Raw genomic sequence first — 20,634 nt, forward strand, 5'->3', positions numbered from 1 at the left:
ATGACAGGCATCGTTGTTCCTTGGCCCCATGGACCCCTTGAGGCACTCCCCCTCACCCAGTTCATCACGGGCCTCCAGCCCAAGGACCCTCTCCTGCGAGAGGCTTGGTTATGTGGGCATCGAGGCTGTGCTGGACCAACTCAAGATCAAGGCCATGAAGATGGGGTTTGAGTTCAACATCATGGTGGTGGGTGAGTGAGGGGTCGGGGCTCACAGGAGGACTGAGCCACGGACACCACCCTGTGGGCCTGGACGTGTCACCTCTCGGAGCCTCAGTCTCCCCATCTGTAAAGTGGTCCTGACAGTTGTACCACAAAGGGGTGTGGTAGGTAGAGAAGTAGGAAATGCTGAGTCATGAAAAGACAAAAATCACCCAAGAAGCCCTGACTAAACCCAATCAGAACATGAAAAGATCAGAACATGAAAAGAGGAGGCTGTGTGGCAGGAAGTGGGGACACCCAGACTTAGATGCTGGTCCCAGGATTTAATGCCCACCAGTGTGTGACCTGGGCCCCTGACCCCTCGCTGCCTCAGTTTCCTCATGGGGTTTAGCATAGTGCCTGCCATCTAGGAGGCTCCCCATGGGTCACCTGACCTGGAATTGCATTTTTATACATGCAAAATTTGGTCGGTCAAAAGCTACACTTCTCTGACTTCCCTGGTGGCCCAGTGGTTAAGACTCCAAGCTCCCAATGCAAGGGGCCCACGTTCCATTCCTGGTTGGGGAACTAAGATCCCAGTTGCCACACAGTGCAGCCAAAAAAGTAAATCAATATTTAAAAAAAAAAAAGACATCAGTTAAAAAAAGAAAACTACACTTCTCACAAAATAAACTGGATGCAATGGAACACGAAATGTCAGATATATAGCACCAACTAAGCGTATTATTCTAAGGAGGGGGCACCCAATAGAAATGTCATGAGAGTCACATCCATAATTTTAAATTTCCTAGTAGCTTCCTTTAAAAAAAGAGAAACGAGAGAGATTGATTTTAATCATCTTTTTTACTTAACCCAATACGTTCCAAAAATACTATCATCTTGACATATAATACATAGAAAACATTATCCACGAGATTGTTTGCATTCTTGTTATCATATCAAGTTTGCAAAATATGGTTTATTCCTGTACACTGACAGTGCATCTTGGTACAGATTGGCGCGTGACCGTATTGCCGGTAACAATAGCCAAGGGTGGCTCCCACTCTGAATATCGAAGCCCAAAGGGCAATTTCAGCTGTAGATACAAACGTGCATCCTGCCCTGTGATGTAGGATGTTTCCTACTGCGGGACAAGGTCCGTGGAATTGAGAAGCCAGCACAGCAGGGAGAATGGACCATCTACAAGTACAGACAGCACGGAGATTGTCGTTTTTCAGTCACTCAGTCATGTTGGACTCTTTGCGACCCCATGGACTGCAGGACGCCTCGCTTCCCTGTCCTTCACTACCTCCCAGAGTTTGCTCACACTCGTGTCCATTGAGTCGGTGCTGCCATCCAACCATGTCATCCTCTGTCATTCCCTTCTCCTCCTGCCCTCAATCTTTCCCAGCATCAGGGTCTTTTCCAACAAGCTGGCTCTTTGCATCAGGTGGCCAAAGTATTGGAGCTTCAGCATCAGTCCTTCCAATGAATAGTCAGGGAATATTCAGCATGAGGGAATCTCACCAAGAGAAGCCAGAGACGAAAGAGCACGTGCTGTGTGATTCCCAAGTAGAGGGTGGGTGGGCAGAGCTGCTCCTTGATGGTGCAAGTCAGGAGAGTGGCTGTTAACAAAGATGTGACTGGAGTGGTCTTGGGTAGAACCACGTGCTCTGTCTCTTCACCTGGTGCTGCATCTGTCAGTTGTTTCATTTGTAAAAAGGCACTGACCTGCACATCCGCAGAGGAATGGATAAACACAGTGTGGTCTACCCATCAGGTGGAGTATTACTCAGCCATGAAAAAGTATGAGGTCATGGTGCATGCTACAGTGTGGATGATGCTGAGTGGGAGCAACCAGATACAAAAGGACAAGTATTGCATGATCCCATTTCTATGAAGCATCCAGGGAATTCCCTGCAGGGCCTGTGGTTAGGACTCTGCGGTTTCAGTGACGAGGGCCTGGGTTCGAGCCCTTGTTAGGGAAATAATATCCCACAAGCTGCACAGCATGTCCACAAGAAAAAGGGAAAAAAAGAAGTATGTACACAATAGGCAAATCCATGAATAGAAAGCAGATTAGTGACTGGGGAGTGTGTGACTAATGAATGTAGAGTTTTTGTTGGGTTGATGAAAATGTTTTGGTGCTAGAGAGAGATGGCATTTGAACAGCACTGTGAATGCACTCAATGCCCCTGAACTGTACACTTTCAGTGGTTAATGTTAATTCTTATTATATGTGTAAAATAATTTTTATTTATTCATATTTTATATAATCTTATATTTTATTTTAAAATGATGTTTTAATTTATTTCTGCCTCAATAAAAAATGGGGAAGGCATTGAGCTGGAGACTGGATAATACATGCTTTTCTGTGTTTATGTTATACTTAAAAAATGGTTGACTTTCTGAAAGAGTTTATTTGAGAGTTTCAGAAACATGCCTAGCTCTTCTGCCATTGTTGCTGCCCTGTGGTTACTCGCAGGACAGAGCGGGCTGGGAAAGTCCACCATGGTGAACACGCTCTTCAAGTCCAAGATATGGAAGTCCACGATGCCGGGTCTGAGGGTGCCCATGCCCCAGACGCTGCAGCTGCACTCTGTGACTCATGGTGAGTGAGCCCCCGTCACCCCACCCCCACCCTACCCACCCAGGCCCACTCTTCCTCTCCACTCTTCCCCACAGTCATCGAGGAGAATGGCGTGAAGCTTAAGCTGACCGTGACCGACACACCTGGCTTTGGGGACCAAATCAACAATGACAAGTGGTAAGTCCTCAGGGGAGGAAGGGAGGGCCAAGCCCTGGCTGCCCCTGCCCCTGCCCCTCCAGTCTCCAGGAAACATCAGGCCTGGAGCCACCTGGATGTGGCAGCTTTGAGGCTCAGTTTATTCACCTGTACAATGGGTGTGTGCAGCCCTCCTCCCAGGATCATAGGGAGTCAAGTATGTAAAGGTCTTAGCTTGCTCTTAGCTTGCTGATGAAGGCATCGCTGATGAGTATGGCAAGGCAATAGAAGCCCACACTCCAGAATCAGGACCCCTGGGTTAAACTACTTGCCGGGTGTACAACCTGGGCCAGGCTGCAGATGCTCTCTGAGCCTCGGCTTCCTTTTTTGTAACTTGGGGATGACGACATCCCCTGTCCAGAGTTGTTTTAGGCTCTCAAGGAGACGAAACACACTCAAAGAAGCACCTGGGTGAGGCCTGGGATTCTTCATCCATAGACACCTGGCCTCCACCCCTTCCCCAAGGGACCCCGCTAACCTACACAGCTCTTTTGCTTGAATTAGAAAAAGGCAGTAGCATCCTTCACAGACAGGAGCCTGCATGGGATTCATCCCTACATAGCCTCATGGCGGGTTGCCTTTGTGCAGTGCGCAAACTGCACATCTGTACAGGGAAGCCCTGCAAGGGCAGAACACCCAGAGGACCTGGGGGGTGGTGGTGGGGACTCCCGGCAAGTTTCTGAGGCTGGGCCATCTCCCGCCCCAGCTGGGACCCCATCCTGGGCTACATCAATGAGCAGTACGAGCGGTACCTGCAAGAGGAGATCCTCATCACCCGCCAGCGACACATCCCCGACACGCGAGTGCACTGCTGCATATACTTTGTGCCGCCCACTGGGCACTGGTGAGGTGGCTGAGCCAGCGGGCGGAGGAGGAAGGGACCCTGGCATGGGCTGTGGGCTGGCACCCGCTCATCGTGCCCTCACCACCATCGCTGCCCCACCTGAGCAGCCTGAGGCCCCTGGATCTTGAGTTCCTGCAGCGGCTCTGCCGGGCTGTGAACGTGGTGCCCGTGATAGCCCGGGCCGACAGCCTGACCATTGAGGAGCGAGAGGCCTTCAGGCACAGGGTGATCTGGGCACCTGGGAATGAGTTTGGGGTCGGTGGGGGTGTGGAGGGGGCAGAGTTCACCTTAGAGTGGGCTGAGGTCACCTGTGTGTGGTCCGCAGATCCAGGATGACCTGAAGACTCACAGCATCGAGGTGTACCCTCAGAAGTCCTTTGATGAGGACGTCAATGACAAGATCCTCAACAGCAAGATCCGGGTAGGAGGCCATCTGAGATGGGGAGGCTGGTGGGACTGTGTCTGGGTGATGCACTGTCCATTCATTCTTTTTTTTTCTTTTATACTTTACAATATTGTATTGGTTTTGACAAATATCGAAATGAATCCACCACAGGTATACATGTGTTTCCCATCCTGAACCCTCCTCCCTCCTCCCTCCCCATACCATCCGTCTGGGTCGTCCCAGTGCACCAGCCCCAAGCATCCAGTATCATGCATTGAACCTGGACTAGCGACTCGTTCCCTATATGATATTATACGTATTTCAATGCCATTCTCCCAAATCATCCCACCCTCTCCCTCTCCCCATTCATTCTTTCCATCTGAAGATTTGTCTCTCTGCAACTTGGGGAAAGGTCATAGATTTCTGGCAGACACAAATCTCCACTCGCAAACAAGGTGAGCAAGAAATTGGTCATATCAACAACACCCAGAATGGAAGAAAATGTGTTCAAATGATATATTTGATAAGGGACGTGTATCTTGAATATAAAAAGAACTGTTACAGATCAACAATAAAAGACAGGTGGGACTTCCCTGGTGGTTCAGTGGTTGAGAATCTGCCTTGCAATGCAGGGGACATGGGTTTGATCCCTGGTCTGGGAAGATTCCACATGCCCCACCCCACCCCTGGGGTGACTAAGCCCATGCACCACAAGTACTGGGCCCACGCTCTAGAGCCCATGAGTCACAGACGTTGAGCCCATGAGCCACAACCACTGAAGCCTGCATGTCCCAGAGCCTGTGCTCTGCAACAAGAGAAGCCACAGCAATCGGAAGCCCGTGCACCACAACGAGAGAGTAGCCCCTGCTCGCCCCAACTAGAGAAAGCTGGCACCAAGCAACAAAGACCCAGGGCAACAAAGACCCAGGGCAAAAATAAGTTACCCAAAAAAAGAACTCTGACAAGCCAACAATAAAAGACAAATAGCTCAATTTAAAAATGGACAAGGAGCTTCCCTGGTGGCTCAGGGGTAAAGAATCTGCCTACCAGTGCAGGAGACTCGGGTTCAATCCCTGGTCTGGGAAGATCCCACATACCACGGAGCAAGCCCATGTGCCACAACTACCGAGTCTTCACTTAGAGCCCAGGAGCCGCAACTACAGAGCCCAAGTACCACAATTACCGAAGCCTGCTGACCCTAGAGCCTGTGTGCCACAAGAGAAGTCAAAATGGACAGAGACCTCCCCCGCCATCCATTGGTTAAGACTCATGCTTCCGGTGCAGGGGGCATGGGTTCAACCCCTGGTCAGGGAACTAAGATCCCACAAGGCATGGCAAAAGAAAAAGATAATGACAAGTGCTAGTGAGGGTGTGGAGAGACCAGAACTTTCACACACTGCTTGTGGGAATGTCAAACGGTGCAGCCACTTCGGAAAATGGTCTGGCAGTTCTTCAAAGGTTAAACACTGTTATGATATGGCCCAACAATTCCACTCGCAAAAGAAATGGAAATCTCATGGCATTTTAAGACCAAAAAGAAAAAAATAAGTAAATGAAAACCTATTTTGGTATAAAAACTCATACACAAATGTTCACATAACAGAACATTTAGAATGATCTGTAACAAAAAGTGGAGACAATCTAAATGTCCATTAACTTGTGAATGGACAGACAAATGTGGTCTATCCATACAAGGGACTATTCCTCAGCCACCAAACGGAATAAAGTTCTGACAGATTCTACCATGTGGATAAACCTTGAAAACGTGATGTTAAAGTCAGACACAAACGCTATGTGTTATATGATTCTGTTACATGAAATGTCCAGGATGGGCAAATCTACAGAGATAGAAAATAGATTTGTGGGACTTGTACTGGCGAAGGATTCCAAATGGGTCACAGTCGCAGCCGCTTCCCACGGAGGGAGCGTAGGCGGTCCCGGTCCACATCCCGGGAAAGAGAATGCAGGCGCCAAGAAAGGTCCCGGTCCCAGGAGCAAGATCGGAGAAGCCGTTCCTGGTCCCCACACAGAAGTTGTTCCAGGTCCCCAAGACGACATAGATCCACATCTCCTTCCCCTTCTCGACTGAAAGAAAGAAGAGATGAGGAAAAGAAAGAAACAAAAAGCAACAAAAAGCAAAGAACGTCAGATAACTGAGGAAGACTTAGAGGGCAAAACAGAGGAAGAAATAGAAATGATGAAGTTAATGGGATTTGCCTCCTTTGACTCCACAAAAGGGAAAAAGGTGGATGGCTCTGTAAATGCCTATGCCATAAATGTATCTCAGAAGAGAAAGTATAGGCAGTACATGAACCGAAAAGGTGGATTCAACAGACCTTTGGATTTCATTGCATGAGCTGAAATTTTGAAGAATGATGTTTTTTCCCTCATCTTGATCAGAACAATGGATTTTTGTATTTAATATGCATCAAAAACAAGATCAGAGTCCTTCCTCCTTGTAAAGTAAGAAAATTTTATTTATGATGTGTGTAGTTCACTTACCCAGCCTCAAAAAAAAAAGAAGTTAAATATTACATTTTTTTCCTTTAGGAAATATCATTTGGGGCAGTCGTCAACCCCATTTTTTGGTCCTTATTCCTATGGAAACTGTATATGTTTTTTTCTTGGATGCTCTTTATGACTTTTTAAAATACATAAAAGTAATCTGGAAGTAAGTTTCTCAAATAAAGCAATAATTTCTAAAAAAAAAAAAAAAAGAAAGAAAGAAAATAGATTTGTGGTTTCCAGGGGCTGGGAGGTTTACGGTGAGATGGGGAGTGACTGCTAAATGGTTCCGGCTTTCATTTGGGGTGAAGAAAGCGCCCTGGAGTTAGATTGTGGTGACGGTTGCACAATCTTGTGAGTATACTGAACTGAACCTCTAAAGGGAAGAATGTTATAGTGTGTAAATTATATCTCAATAAAGTTATAGAAAGAAAGAGAGAGAGAGAGAGAGAAAAGGATGGAAGGAAGGAAATAACTCATATCTTCATTTTCCCTGAAGCAACTGAATTCCACGTCCAAGCCCCAGTCTCCCTGTCCTTGTGGTACATTCAAAGTCAGTCTGTCTTGTTCCTAAAAAGCACCTGGGTGAGGCCTGGGATTCTTCGTCCATAGACACCTGGCCTCCACTGCCTTCCCTAGGGACCCCGCTAACGTACACAGCACTTTTGCTCAGATTAGAAAAAAGCAGTAGCAGCCTCCACAGACAGGAACGTGCATGGGATTCAGCCCTACACAGCCTCGTGGAGGGTTGCCTTTGTGCAGTGCACAAAATGCACATCTGTACATGGAAGCCTTGCTTCCTGTCTGGCCCCCAGTTCCTCCACACAGTCTCTCTTTCCGCTCCCCACTGGAGCAGTGAACAGTATTTCCTGTGAAAGATCCAAAGAGCTTTGACCTTCTGCTTTCTGTCCCAAGGCCAGCAAAGACAGCAGCCTGGTCACAACTGGATTAGAGCTGGGGGAATAAAGAAAAGTTTTTCAAATTAACCTCTCAATAAATCATCCAGACATATAACATCTGTTGAGGGTCAAATACTGGCTGGTGCCTAATAAGTGTGCAACAGATAGCTATTTTTTTAATATTTATTTAATAATACTGGGTCTTAGATGCCTCACAGGAACTCCTAATTGGGGCATGTGGGATCTAATTCCCCAGCCAGGCATCAAATCCGGTCCCCTGCATTGAGAGCTCGGAATCTCAGCCCCTGGACCACCAGGGAAGTGCCCAACATATAGCTATTTGCCAGGGTCCAGCCCCAGTTGGATCCAGGGATTCCCTCGGGGGGACGGCATCAGCAACTGAGAGAAATAGAGAAAGAGATAAGGAAAGAATTTTGCAGTTAAGAAGATAGAGGAGAGGAAAGAGGCTGATATTCCTTGGTTTACGCAGAAAGCCAATAAAGCCCCAGCACAGGACTTGCTCTGTTCACGGAGGCTGCAGGTGCCCTCTTGAATAGCTGAAGGTGCCCAGCCTTAGGCACCTTCTCGAGTGGGTCTTAGAAGCCCAGGCAGGAAAGTGAACGCAGAGGGCCCCTGCGCTCCAGGGAATCAGCCTGAAAAGGAAAAGGAAAGAGAAAGAACAACATGGGGAGACCAAGCTTGATGAGCATGGCCCACACTTTATTTTCCAAAGTAGTTTTTATACCTTAAGTTGTGCATAGAGGATAATGGGGTGGTTGGGTTGGGGGGCAGGTAGAGTCATGCAAGGTCAGCAGTCCTTGATCCTTATCGAAGCCAGGCTTTCTTTCTGCAAACATATCATATGCAAAAGCTTTAGGTGATTTACATCAACTTCTGGCCAGGAGGACTGTTAACATTTTATGACCCTTTCTTCAGAAAACTTACTTTTCTCTGAAGGTGATTATTCTAAAGTCAGGCGCCACCCTCTGAAAGCATTAGATAAAGCTGCATTCCTATAGGGCAAAATCGTGGTGGGCTATAACAAGAAAAGAATTAACTCAAGGGTCCAAGGTTACAAACATTAAAGCTACTACTTACATTTCTATACCAACTATATTAATCAATACACTCCCAGGGACACAGTAGGTAAGGGATATGGACACTTGGCAGCAAGCATTAGCTCAACAAAGAAATCCTCTACTAGTTCTAACAATTTTAACTCTCTGAGAAGCTCTGCATTGTTAGAATATCTTAAGCTTCCCGTGCCTCTCGTGGTTGGGAGGCTGTGAGCAATCACATGCGTAGCTGCAGGAGTCCGAACAAACCTGTCAGGCAAGCTAGAAAGTCTTCAGAGGGGTTTGAATTGAAACACTCCTATTATGCCCAGGAGACTTATTAACTAGAGTTTTAAGTTGATTTTCTTACAGAGAAAGGTGGTTGGGGATAACCCCCAGTTAATGTCAGAGGAGTTGGTAAAAGTCATAAAATAGTAAAACAGACAGATTCTGGTTTTGGGGTAGATGCTCGGGCAGGTCCAGGGAGCCTCTCGAGCCCTGACTCGCCTTGCCCATCAGGGCTCTCCTGCATGACCTTGTCATGGGTAGGAACTCCCGTGCTGGCTCCTGGCAGTTATTATTAGCATCAATTTATTCCCCATCACAGCCTAATTCTTAAAAATAAAAACAAACCCCCATGCTGCACTTGAAAGCCTAATCTCCACTTGCAGCCACGAATGGGCTTCCCTAGTAGCTCAGTTGGTAAAGAATCTACCTGCAATGCAGGAGACCCTGGTTCGATTCCTGGATTGGAAAGATCCACTGGAGAAGGGATAGGCTACCCACTCCAGTATTCTTGGGCTTCCCTTGTGGCTCAGCTGGTTAAGAATCCGCCCACAATATAGGAGACCTGAGTTTGATCCCTGGGTTGGGAAGATCCCCTGGAGAAGGGAAAGGCTACCCACTCCAGTATTCTGGCCTGGAGAATTCCATGGACTGTATAGTCCATGGGATTGCAAAGAGTCGGACATGACTGAGCGACTTTCACTTTCTAGCCATGAACAAGCAAGAAACTGGAATTTACAAAAGGGCTTAGCAAATCTTTTTTTTTTTTTGGTGAAGGGCCAGACAATGGTATTTTAGACTTTGCTGCAATTACTCAGCTCTCCCAAAGTAGTATGAAAGCAAAATAGACAAGAGTAAATGAATGGCCAGGGCTGTATGCCCATGAATTTGACTGCTTTGGTCCAGGAGCCATAGGTTGCTAGCCCCTGGCTTACAATGTTCTCTCTTTCAAATTTCTTTTATTGAAGTATCGTTTATTTACAGTGTTGTGTTAATTTCTGGCTTACAGTAAAATGATTCAGTTACATATATAATTTTCCATTATGGTTACAGGATATTGAATACAGTTCCCTGTGGTATACAGTAGGACCTTGTTTTTATCCATTCTATATATAATAGTTTGCATCTGCTAATCCAAACTCCCAACCCCCCCTCCCCGACCCTCCTTCCCCTTGGTAACCACAGCTCTGTGCTCCACGTCTGTGAGTCTGTTTCCTAGGTAGATTCATTTGTGTCATATTTTGGATTCCACATATAAGTAATATCACATGGTATTTGTCTTTCTCTTTCCGACTTACTTCATTTAGTATGATATGGCATTGCTTCATTCTTTTTATGCCTGAGTGATATTCCATTGTGCGTGTGTGTGTGTGTGTGTGTGTGTACACACCCCACATCGTCTTTATCCATTCATCTGTCAAAGGGTGTTATGCTGGTTCCATGTCTTGGCTATTGTAAACAGTGCTGTCATGAACATAGGGGTGTATGCATCCTCAAATTATAGTGCAAAATTGTCTCTTTTAGCCTTATAAAAATGGTTAAAGGTGATTGCTTTTCCTGTTTCACAGGTAAGAGATAGGACATGAATGGAATTGACATCACTAATGTACTCTGAGTAACGCTTGGTTTCCAAGACTTGTCCTGCTAAGCCTTTCATCATGCTAAGCCCTTCCCAAATATTCAGAGCCCTGCATCAGTGCTATCGAGTCTCCCATTTTACAGATGAGGAAACCGAAGCACCGATCAGAGTCTGTGCCCTCCGACTTCAGACATCTTGCTCCTCTTGCCACTTTCTGTCCCCACAAAGGGCAGAATCCTAAAGGTTCATACCTCTCTCTCCACGTCCCCAGTGGGGCCAACCCTCCCATCTTGTCTCCTCCCTGCAGGAGCGGATCCCCTTCGCTGTGGTTGGGGCTGACCGAGAGCACATGGTGAACGGGAGGTGTGTCCTGGGCCGGAAGACGAAGTGGGGCATCATTGAAGGTCAGTTCAGGGACCCTAGGGAGGGCTCAAGGGAGAACAGATTGAAAAGTGAGGCTCAGCCTCTTGCCCTTGCCATCCTTACACCCACCAGAGAGCCGGGTAGGGGTTTAAACCCAGAGCTGGAAAACAGGCAGACCTGGGATCAATTTCCTTTGTGCTTCTGGGTGGCCCCGGGCAAGATACCCAACTCCCTGTTTCCTCACAATCAAATGGGTATCATGAAATCCTCAGCCTCACAGGGTGGGTGGAGGGGGAAGAACCACCACTTTGCATTGAAACCTGGCACCCAGGAGGCACCCTATTCATTCACCAGAATTTATTGTGGGCCTATTATGTGCCGGGCGCACTACGTGCAGTTCCTGAAGGGATACAGTGAAAGTGGGACCGACAAGGTCCTTGTGCCCACAGAGGTGGCCAGACAAGGACAGGTGGGAGTGCACAGAGAAGGAAACGTGTGGGGTCGGGGGGCACCTGAAGGAGCAGAGGGAAGTCCTGTGACTCAACAGCCGTCTATAGGAGCCACCTGTACCAAGGGCTGGGGACACAGCAATGAATGAATGAATGAATGGGAGGGGGGTTAACACAGGGAGAAATGTGGGGAGGGGCAAGCAGCGGCCGGGGGTGGGGGGTGCAGCATACAGCCCACACTCAGGGTTTGGTGCCGTGTCTTGCAGTGGAGAACATGGCCCACTGTGAGTTCCCCCTCCTGAGAGACCTGCTCATCCGGTGAGCCAGTGGGGAACCCGGGAGGCTGTGGGGGCCCCGGGGGATGCCCACAGCCCGCCCCACTGATCTGCCGCCCATCTCCCAGCTCCCACCTCCAAGACCTGAAGGACATCACCCACAATGTCCACTATGAGAACTACCGCATCATCAGACTGAAAGAAAGCCACGCACTGCCCCAAGGGCCCGGCTGGGTGAACCTGGCCCCCGCCCCACCCCCCGCCCCCACAGGCACCCGGGCCAGTCCCGGGCCTGCGAAGATGTGCCGGTGGGCCGAGGACAACTCAGACGAGGATTTCTAAATGAGTGCTGGGTGGCCCCCCCAACACGCAGCTGTGTACTTGAGCATGTATTAAAGGTGGACATTGCTTTTTATGAAAAGCTGTGCTTTGAAAACATGAGGCATTTTGTAAATGACTTCTTTGAGCTATCCTCCAATAAAAGTATGGTTCTTTCTAAAGTAATAGTGTGAGACCCCAGGCCCTCGGGAGTCTTGAAGACCTGCGAGGGCTTGTCTTGGACAACTGGCCCCCTCTTCTGCCCAGAACCGGGGTCAAGGTCCAGATCAGGCGCAGCCCTCGGTCACAATGCCTCCCTCCCGCACAGGCGTCATAAGATGTGACCTGGAGCAAGCTGCTTCCTCTGGTGGGCCTCAGTTTCCTCATCTACGAAATGGGGATGAGACTATCCCCACACTACAGTGCTGCTGTGCAGATAAAACGAAGTGACTCAGGGAATGTGGCTACCACCTAGGAGACACAGTTCTCAGAGGTGGCGGGATAGCACATACCACCAGTCCAGGGAAGAGGCTGTGCCCCATAGGATGTGTGAGCACTTGCCAGGGCTCTCGGGATCCCTGCAAAGGAAATGGATCCCTGCAAAGGAAATGGACTTCACCAAAGTCCTCACGGTACACCTGAGCTCCCCCAGGGCCCGGGCAGGGGTGAGCACCAGAAAGTGACCCTGGGGAGCATCAGTGGTGTCCCAGCTCCTGGTCGAAGCACTCCTCATCACCGGGGCAATCTTTCTTGGGGTGGGGGGTAGGTATTCCAAGTGTTACTGAAAGAAGAGGTGTGTCCAGCTGCTCACCGCTCAAAAGCCAATACCAGCCAGGTGGATGGAAAGGAAAGTGTGCTGTATTTCAGATGCCAGTAACTGGGGCTGGGGGAGGGAGGATGTCTGTCCAAAGGCTGACTCTCCCCGCCCCACCCCCACCACTGGCCTCCAGTGGGACATGAGCTTTTCTAGACAGATGGACGGGGCTACATGCAGAACCAGCAGTCAGCTCTGACAGTCATCTTCAGATTGGTCACTGGTGGTCTGACCAGCATCATCTTGGTTGTTTTAGGTAAGTTAGTCTTCAGTTTCAGGGTCCATTTGTTCCCATTTCTTTGAGGCCAATTTTCAGAATTGTGGCAGCTTCTGTGGTGGGTGCAGTCTGGTCATCATGTAGTTAACTTCTCCACCTGGTGTTTCAGTATCTCTAAGACAGCTTGGCAATCCACTCCAGTACTCTTGCCTGGAAAATCCCATGGACGGAGATGCCTGGTAGGCTACAGCCCACAGGGTCGCAAAGAGTCGGACCTGACTGAGTGACTTCACTTTTCAAGACAGCTCTCAGGATGTGGCTCAGAATATTATCTATAGCTCTTGAGAAAGAACGAACGGTCCTTGACTATTCTTAATGACTACATCATTATTATTTGGTCTCCTTTGACCATTTTCCTTTGTTTCTGCATTTCTCATTTCTCTGATTAAACTTGTTTTTTGACTAAAGTTTTCCACGGACAGAGGCGGGCAGAGGACATGGAGGGTAAGGACCACAGGATCCAGCTCCATTTCACAGGGACAGTGGTCTTGTTCTCTGCTGACAACTTTCCCTCCAGTTCTGGAAGCTCTTGCCATGCCCACAGAGATGCTGCAGTGCATGCCTGGCATAGACTCAGTTGTGGGCCCAGTAACAGTAATGACTGTACACAGATTTCTTCTGCATTTCCTGACCTGTATCAGCTGGGTGAGGGCGGAGTGGGAGTGGGGCCTCAGCTGACACATCTCGGGATTCCCCAGGCCCAGCAAGTGTGAATGACATGTCCAGCTCTGCCCCTTTTTATTTATTTATTTTTTTTTCTGCCCCTTTTTAACTGAAGGACTTTGGGACTTTAGCAAGTCACCTGACAACCTAGATTCCACTTCCTCCTGCAGAAAACACGGACAGTACCCCCAACCTACTCTCCCAGGGTGTATGAAGACAAGCCTGCTCACAGATGCCTAGGTCCCATAAGGGCCATTTATCTGAATACTTTGTTCCATTTTATAGGCATGGGGGGTTCCCGTTGTGCTGCATGCTAATCAGGTCCATGTCATAATGATAAAGTCATCGTATCAACTAACAATGTTGTTGTTTAGTCCCTAAGTCACGTCTGACTCATTTGCAACCTCACAGACTGTAGCCCACCAGGCTCTTCATCCATGGGATTTCCCAGGCAAGAATACTGGAGCTGGTTGCCATTTCCTTCTCCAGGGGATCTTCCCAACCCAGGGGTCAAACCCTGGTCTCCTGCAGTGACAGGCACATTTTTTTGTTTTTAACCACTGAGCCACCAGGGAAGCCCAATAACTAACAATAGTGGGCCTTTTTAAAAACAGGGAATCACAGATGAAGTTAGAAAGAAGTTAGAAAGATGAAGCAGAAAGAGACGGAGAGGTAGAGACCAAGTGTATGGTCGCTGCTGCTGCGTCGCTTCCGTCGTGTCCGACTCTGCGACCCCGTAGACGGCAGCCCACCAGGCTCCCCGGTCCCTGGGATTCTCCAGGCAAGAACACTGGAGTGGGTGGTTACCAAGGGGGAAAGTGGGGTGGGTGGGATGAACTGGGAGATTGGGATTGACATATATACACTATTGACACTATGTATGAAATAGACTAACTAATGAGAACCTACTGAATGGCTCAGGGAGGGCCACTCAGTGCTCTGTGGTGACCTAAATGGGAAGGAAATCCAAAAAAGAGGGGATATATGTACACATATATGGGCTTCCCTGGTGGCCTAGTGGTTAGGATTCAGCACTTTCACGGCCCGGGTTCAATTCCTGGTCGGGGAACTGAGATTCCACAAGCCGCTTGCTCAGCAGAGCTAAAATAAAAAAAATAAAAAAAAAACAGGCAAACAAAAACTTGCATTTTATGCCACCTGCACTCTTTCCCTACCACATCTCTCTCCAGACCCTGCCCCATCACCAGGGATAAACATCATCTTGAATTAGGTGTTTACCTGAATTCCACCTTTCTTTACCCTCTACCACCTATGTTGTTGTTTAATTACTAAGTCATGGCCAATATACATTTAGGGATACCACACGTGTATATATTCCTAAATCATACACAGCATCGTTCTGTGTGTTCTTATAATTCATGGAAATGATTTCATTCTGTCACTTGCTTTTTAGCTCAACATAATCTCTGTGAGATTTATCCATCCATCATTCTATTGATCGACACTGAGACTGTTTTCAGGTTTTTATCATTACAAACATTGTTCTAAACACAGAAGCAATCTTTATTATTTTAAAAATGAGAATGTATTAAGCTATATATTAAGCCTTTATTGGGCTTCCCCAGTGGTTCAGCAGTAAAGGCTCCACCTACAGTGCAGGAGACATAAGAGATATGGTTTCAATCCTTGGGTTGGGAAGATCCCCTGGAGGAAGGCATGGCAACCCACTCCAGTACTCATGCCTGGAGAATCCCATGAACAGAGGAGCCTGGTGGGCTACAGTCCACAGGGTGGCACAGAATCGGACACGACTGAAGTGATTTAGCACAAGCCTTTATTATGTATTAGGCATTTTGCTGCTAAGTCACTTCAGTCGTATCCGACTCTGTGCGACCCCACAGACGGCAGCCCACCAGGCTTCACCATCCCTGGGATTCTCCAGGCAAGAACACCGGAGTGGGTTGCCATTTCCTTCTCCAATGCATGAAAGTGAAAAGTGAAAGGGAAGTTGCTCAGTCGTGTCCGACTATTGCATATTTAAACCACAAGTTTACCTACCCCGGGTGTTACTATCCTAATTTTACTAATGTGTTATTCTTGTCTTCTCCCTCCTTCACCCCAACCCAATCACTTCCAGGGGCCTGTGGACTCTGCTTCAGGAATCTGGATCAGATCCCTCCCTGAGTGACTACCACCATCACCAGTATTACTTCAACTTCAGACCTCAGGGCTTCCCTCATAGTTCAGAAGGTAAAGAATCTGTCTCCAATATTGGAGACCTGGGTTCGATCCCTGGGTCGGGAAGATCCCTGGAGAAGGGAATGGCTACCCACTCAGAATTCTTGCCTGGAGAATCCCGTGGACAGAGGAGCCTGGTGGGCTACAGTCCATGGGGGTTCAAAAGAGCTGGACAGATGGAGTGACTAACACTTTCACTTTCAGACCCAGGAGCTTCCAGCTGGTTTCACTGATCCCCTCTGGTCTCCCCGACATCTGTATTCCACCAAGCTTCCTCTCCTACCAGGACACTATCCTGCTTAAAAGCCCAAACTACTCCTTTCTCCTGGCTCTTGGGATATAACATTCAATCCTCCTGGGAGCCTTCCAGAGACCCCTGATTGGTCCCACCTCTTCAGCCTTGTCTCCCAAGGTTGGCGCCCTGCACCGGGACCACACTGGTCTCCTTTCTGTCTTGCAAATGCACCCCGATCTCTCGGTCCTCAGGATCTTCACACTTGCGGTTCCTTCTGTGTGGGCCCTTTCCCCACAAATCCCCAGGCTAACTCTAAGTTACCTTCCCTCTGACACATTCACCCTAAGAGGATCAGGTCCCCTCTCCTCTACTGCTTTGGCAGCATTTACCAAAGGTGACTAAACAATTATTTGGGCAATTATTTGTCCAGTGTATACCTTTTTCTTGGTAGAATATACGTTTTATGAAAGAAAGCACTTGAGCATCACCGCCGAAACCCCAGCGCCTAGCAGAGCTGGCGGATAGGATCGCTCAATTGGCGGCTTTTAAAAAATATATGTATGAATGGATGAAAGGATTTTGAACGAATTAATGTCCCCCATTCACAGATGTGGAAACGGAGAATAGGAGCACGCAAGGGACCGGCAACGACAATGTGGCGCCCAGAGGCTGATGCCCCTTTTCGCCCGCCCCTCACCGGGTCACCTCCAGGAAAGACCCTTAAAGCAACACGACCCCGCGCCCGGCCGCAGGTAGCCCTCTCGGCATCTGCCTGAACGGCGCCGCGCGGCGCACTCTGGGAAATGTAGTCTAGTTGTCTCCCCGATTCCGGCGTCCGCGACTTCCGCTTCTCGCGGGCACCAGCCTTGGGTCTGAGTTGCTGCACCGGGCGCGCTGGCCTTCGCTGTGTAGCGAGGTACTGTCTCCTTTAGTTGTGCGCTGCGGCTCCTTCCCGGGCGCAGCCGTTAGGGCAGAGGTGAGTTCCGTGCGGTCGCAGCCGTTAGGGCAGAGGCGGGAGTCGAACCTGGAGTGCCTCCTCTTGCTGGCCTCTCTTGCCGGTGAGGTCCAGGCCGCGCCTCAGAGCGAGTTCAGAGTCAAGGGTGGTAAACTGAGTCAGGTCTCAGGTTGTCAGCGTTGTTATTTCGGGCTACAGTGGATTAGCCCGGGACTTATGACTTCCCTGGTGGCTCAGACGGTAAAACGTCTGTCCACAATGCGGGAGACCCGGGTTCGATCCCTGGATCGGGAGGATCCTCTGGAGAAGGAAATGGCTATCCACTCCAGTACTATTGCCTGGAAAATCCCATGGACAGAGGAGCCTGGTAGGCTACAGTCCATGGGGTCGCAAAGAGTCGGACACGACTGAGCGACTTCACTCACTTACTTACTTACGAACTGGAGTTCTGGAATGAAAAATTTGTGTTCCAGTCTCATTGCTATCACTTCACAACCATATTATCCTCCGTGGGCTCTATACCTAAAACTCGTGGAGCTTCAGGGTTATTATTATTTTTAACATGTAAAATAGAGATACAGCACCTTTGGCGTTAGTAACTTAGGAACAAACAGTGGAAATGGGTATTGCCCCGTGCTGAGAAATTGGTGGCCTTTATTATTCTTGTATCGGGGAGAAGAAGCAGGCAGGACAAGGAATTGGGGTTGGAAGTTGTTGGGCTCTTGAGGAGGGTGGGTCTTGACTCCGGAGGCCGTTGTCTCCCTGGCAGAGGGTAGGCAAAAGCACTTGACATCTCTTTCAGAGGCTTAGCCTGAACAACTTCGGCCTTTGGAAAAGAGAGTCTCCAGAGGCCACTTTGCTCCAAAGGTTACTTTTTTCTCCAAAGCAGTCTTCTCTGTCAGGGATAGGGAGGCGGGTTACCCTGGACCAGTTGGCAAAGGGTCTCTTCTTGACTCTACTTGGGCTCCTCTGAACTCTCTTCTCAGCTAGGCCCTGATTTCTGGGCTTCCGTGTTTATTTCTTCATTGTTTGCTTGTGGCCACTTTAGCCAGAACCACCCGCCTCCCCCAAATAAATTGGGTTCCTTATCCTTCAGCATCCTCCAGGTGATGTCTCATCATCATGACTTTCCTTCAGCAAGAAACCCTTCTTACTCCTTACGTTTCCTTTTACTAATTTTCCATCCACTACCACCCACCCCCCAACCTCAGTCCCAGCCCTGCACCTTGGCTGTAAGTTCCCACCTTTCCTTGTATTAGGAGTTGGACTTGATCTCTCTCTCCATTGTAGCGTAATAGGGAAGAACCTTTGTAGTCTATTGCAGTCTAGAGATGCTAGACTGCATCTAGGGATGTTGCCTATAAGCTTAAATTATCCATAATGACCCATCTCTGGGAATGCTGCCTTCCAAGTAAGGAGCATTAAGCTCAAATAGCTTTGTTTAGGGCTTCCCAGGCAACTCAGTGGTTAAAGAATCCCCATGTCAATGCAGGAGATGCAAGAGAGGCTGGTTCAATCCCTGGGTCCAGAAGATTCCCCCGGAGGAGGAAATGGCAACCCACTGTGGTATTCTTGCCCGAAAAATCCCATGGACAGAGGAGCCTGGCTGGCTACAGTCCATGGGGTCACAGAGAGTTGGATATGACTGAGGACTAAGCACACAGGCACCTTTGTTTAGCTCACTAGAAATATCCTTACCAGACCCACGTGTGAATGACTGCAAGAAATTAACACATCCGCTCAGGAGGCTGACCAGAACCAGGAAATGTATGATTTTACACCCTCCCCTTTTTAGTATAAATGAAGCCTCAATTCTAACTAAGGCAAGGTGGTTATTCGGGACACAAGTCTGCCATCTTCTCAGTCTGCCAGCTTTTCGAATCAAGTTGCTGTTCTTGCCCCAACAATTCGCCTCAATTTATTGGCCAGTTGTGTGGCGAGCAGTACAAGCTTGGACTCGGTAATAGCAGTGATCCCTAACAAGTGGCATCAATAATTTCTTTTCTTAGAAGTGGCTTAAGAAGCTCCATTCCTCAGCTGTGGCTCTCTGTGTGTTAGTCTCTCTCACAGACTGGCTTTCCTCTTTGTGGTTGGCTTCAGCCCGCAGCAGATTCTTGGAGGGAAGCTAGACATTTTACCTCTATTTCTCTTCCCTAGCTCCGGCCTCTTGCCCTTTTAAGGAAGCCTTTGGAGAAAATACTGAAGCCAAGGAGGTGCTGGCTTCCCTTCCTGAAGTGGAGGCCAGATGAATGAATGGTCCTTTGTCTGAATATTTTCTACCTAAAAGGGCAGCTGCATTGACTTTCTCTTCCCCCTGGTGTGTTTTTCTGCAAAGCAGTATCATCACCTGCATCATTTTTTTGTCTGTGTATAGACTTACTGGTGGCTCAGATGGCAAGGAATCTGCCTCCAATGCAGGAGACACAGGTTCAGTCCCTGGGTTGAAAAGATCCCCTAGAGAAGGGAATGTGGCTGCCCACTCCAGTATTCTTGCCTGGAGAATTCCATGAACAGAGGAGCCTGGCGGGCTACAGTCCATGGGGTTGCAGAGTTGGACATGACTGAGCGACTAACACACACAGGCATACCTTGCAGATACTGCCAGTTTGGTTCCAGACCACTGCAAAAAGAGGCTATCACCATAAAGTAAGTCATATAAATTTTTGGTTTTCCAGTGCATATAAAAGTCAGGTTTATATTATACTGTAGTCTATTAAGTATGCAATCAGTTCAGTTCAGTCGTTCAGTCGTGTCTGACTCTTTGTGACCATGAATCGTGGCACGCCAGGCCTCCCTGTCCATCACCAACTCCCAGAGTTCACTCAGACTCACGTCCATCGAGTTAGTGTTGCCATCCACAGCCATCTCATCCTCTGTCGTCCTCTTCTCCTCCTGCCCCCAATCCCTCCCAGCATCAGGGTCTTTTCCAATGAGTCAACTCTTTGCATGAGGTGGCCAAAGTACTGGAGTTTCAGCTTCAGCATCAGTCCTTCCAATGAACACCCAGGACTGATCTCCTTTAGGATTGACTGGTTGGATCTCCTTGCAGTCCAGGGGACTCTGAAGAGTCTTCTCCAACACCACAGTTCAAAAGCATCAATTCTTCGGCGCTCAGCTTTTTTCATAGTCCAACTCACATCCATACATGACCGCTGGAAAAACCATAGCCTTGACTAGATGGACCTTTGTTGGCAAAGTAATATCTCTGCTTTTGAATATGCTATCTAGGTTGGTCATAACTTTCCTTCCAAGGAGTAAGCGTCTTTTAATTTCGTGGCTGCAATCACCATCTGCAGTGATTTTGGAGCCCCCAAAAATAAAGTCTGACACTGTTTCCACTGTTTCCCCATCTATTTCCCATGAAGTGGTGGGACCAGATGCCATGATCTTCGTTTTCTGAATGTTGAGCTTTAGGCCAACTTTTTCACTCTCCTCTTTCACTTTTATCAAGAGGCTCTTTAGTTCTTCTTCACCTTTTGCCGTAAGGGTGGTGTCATCTGCATATCTGAGGTTATTGATATTTCTCCCAGCAATCTTGATTCCAGCTTGTGCTTCTTCCAGCCCAGCGTTTCTCATGATGTACTCTGCATATAAGTATGCCATAGCGTA

At 48.4% G+C, this 20,634-nt stretch overlaps 2 protein-coding genes and 1 long non-coding RNA gene across 6 annotated transcripts in view; 2 read left to right on the forward strand and 1 right to left on the reverse strand.

The window, feature by feature from the left end:
• On the forward strand, window positions 1–12,000 carry SEPTIN12 (septin 12). The gene is made up of 9 exons (XM_086375988.1): window positions 1–191; window positions 2,626–2,751; window positions 2,826–2,907; window positions 3,632–3,769; window positions 3,877–3,994; window positions 4,095–4,190; window positions 10,785–10,881; window positions 11,556–11,607; window positions 11,693–12,000. Exons 1-9 carry the CDS (start codon window positions 29–31, stop codon window positions 11,904–11,906), a joined length of 1,086 nt encoding a protein of 361 aa, XP_086232114.1. The 5' UTR covers window positions 1–28; the 3' UTR covers window positions 11,907–12,000.
• Window positions 8,090–20,634, reverse strand: part of LOC147345488 (uncharacterized) — a 19,015-nt gene continuing 6,470 nt past the window's right edge. Inside the window, exons 2-4 of one of the 3 annotated variants that reach the window (XR_015154831.1) lie at window positions 8,504–8,594; window positions 8,304–8,405; window positions 8,090–8,211 (exon numbers count right to left, since the gene is read on the reverse strand). This is a non-coding gene — a long non-coding RNA (uncharacterized LOC147345488). Of the gene's footprint in view, window positions 8,212–8,245; window positions 8,406–8,503; window positions 8,595–10,728; window positions 10,907–20,634 lie in introns of those variants that run through there. The other 2 variants (XR_015154832.1, XR_015154830.1) reach the window with 2 other exon arrangements.
• Window positions 16,819–20,634, forward strand: part of ZNF500 (zinc finger protein 500) — a 19,181-nt gene continuing 15,365 nt past the window's right edge. The window contains exon 1 of one of the 2 annotated variants that reach the window (XM_086375955.1): window positions 16,819–17,046. The gene's annotated coding sequence lies outside the window, so the exon portion shown is untranslated. The remainder of the gene's footprint in view (window positions 17,047–20,634) is intronic. The other variant, XM_086375956.1, reaches the window with a different exon arrangement.

The sequence above is a fragment of the Bos grunniens genome, chromosome 25 (genome assembly GCF_055505025.1).
Source record: "Bos grunniens cultivar Pamir isolate PY7600 chromosome 25, Bosgru_T2T1.0, whole genome shotgun sequence".
NCBI lineage: Eukaryota > Metazoa > Chordata > Mammalia > Artiodactyla > Bovidae > Bos > Bos grunniens.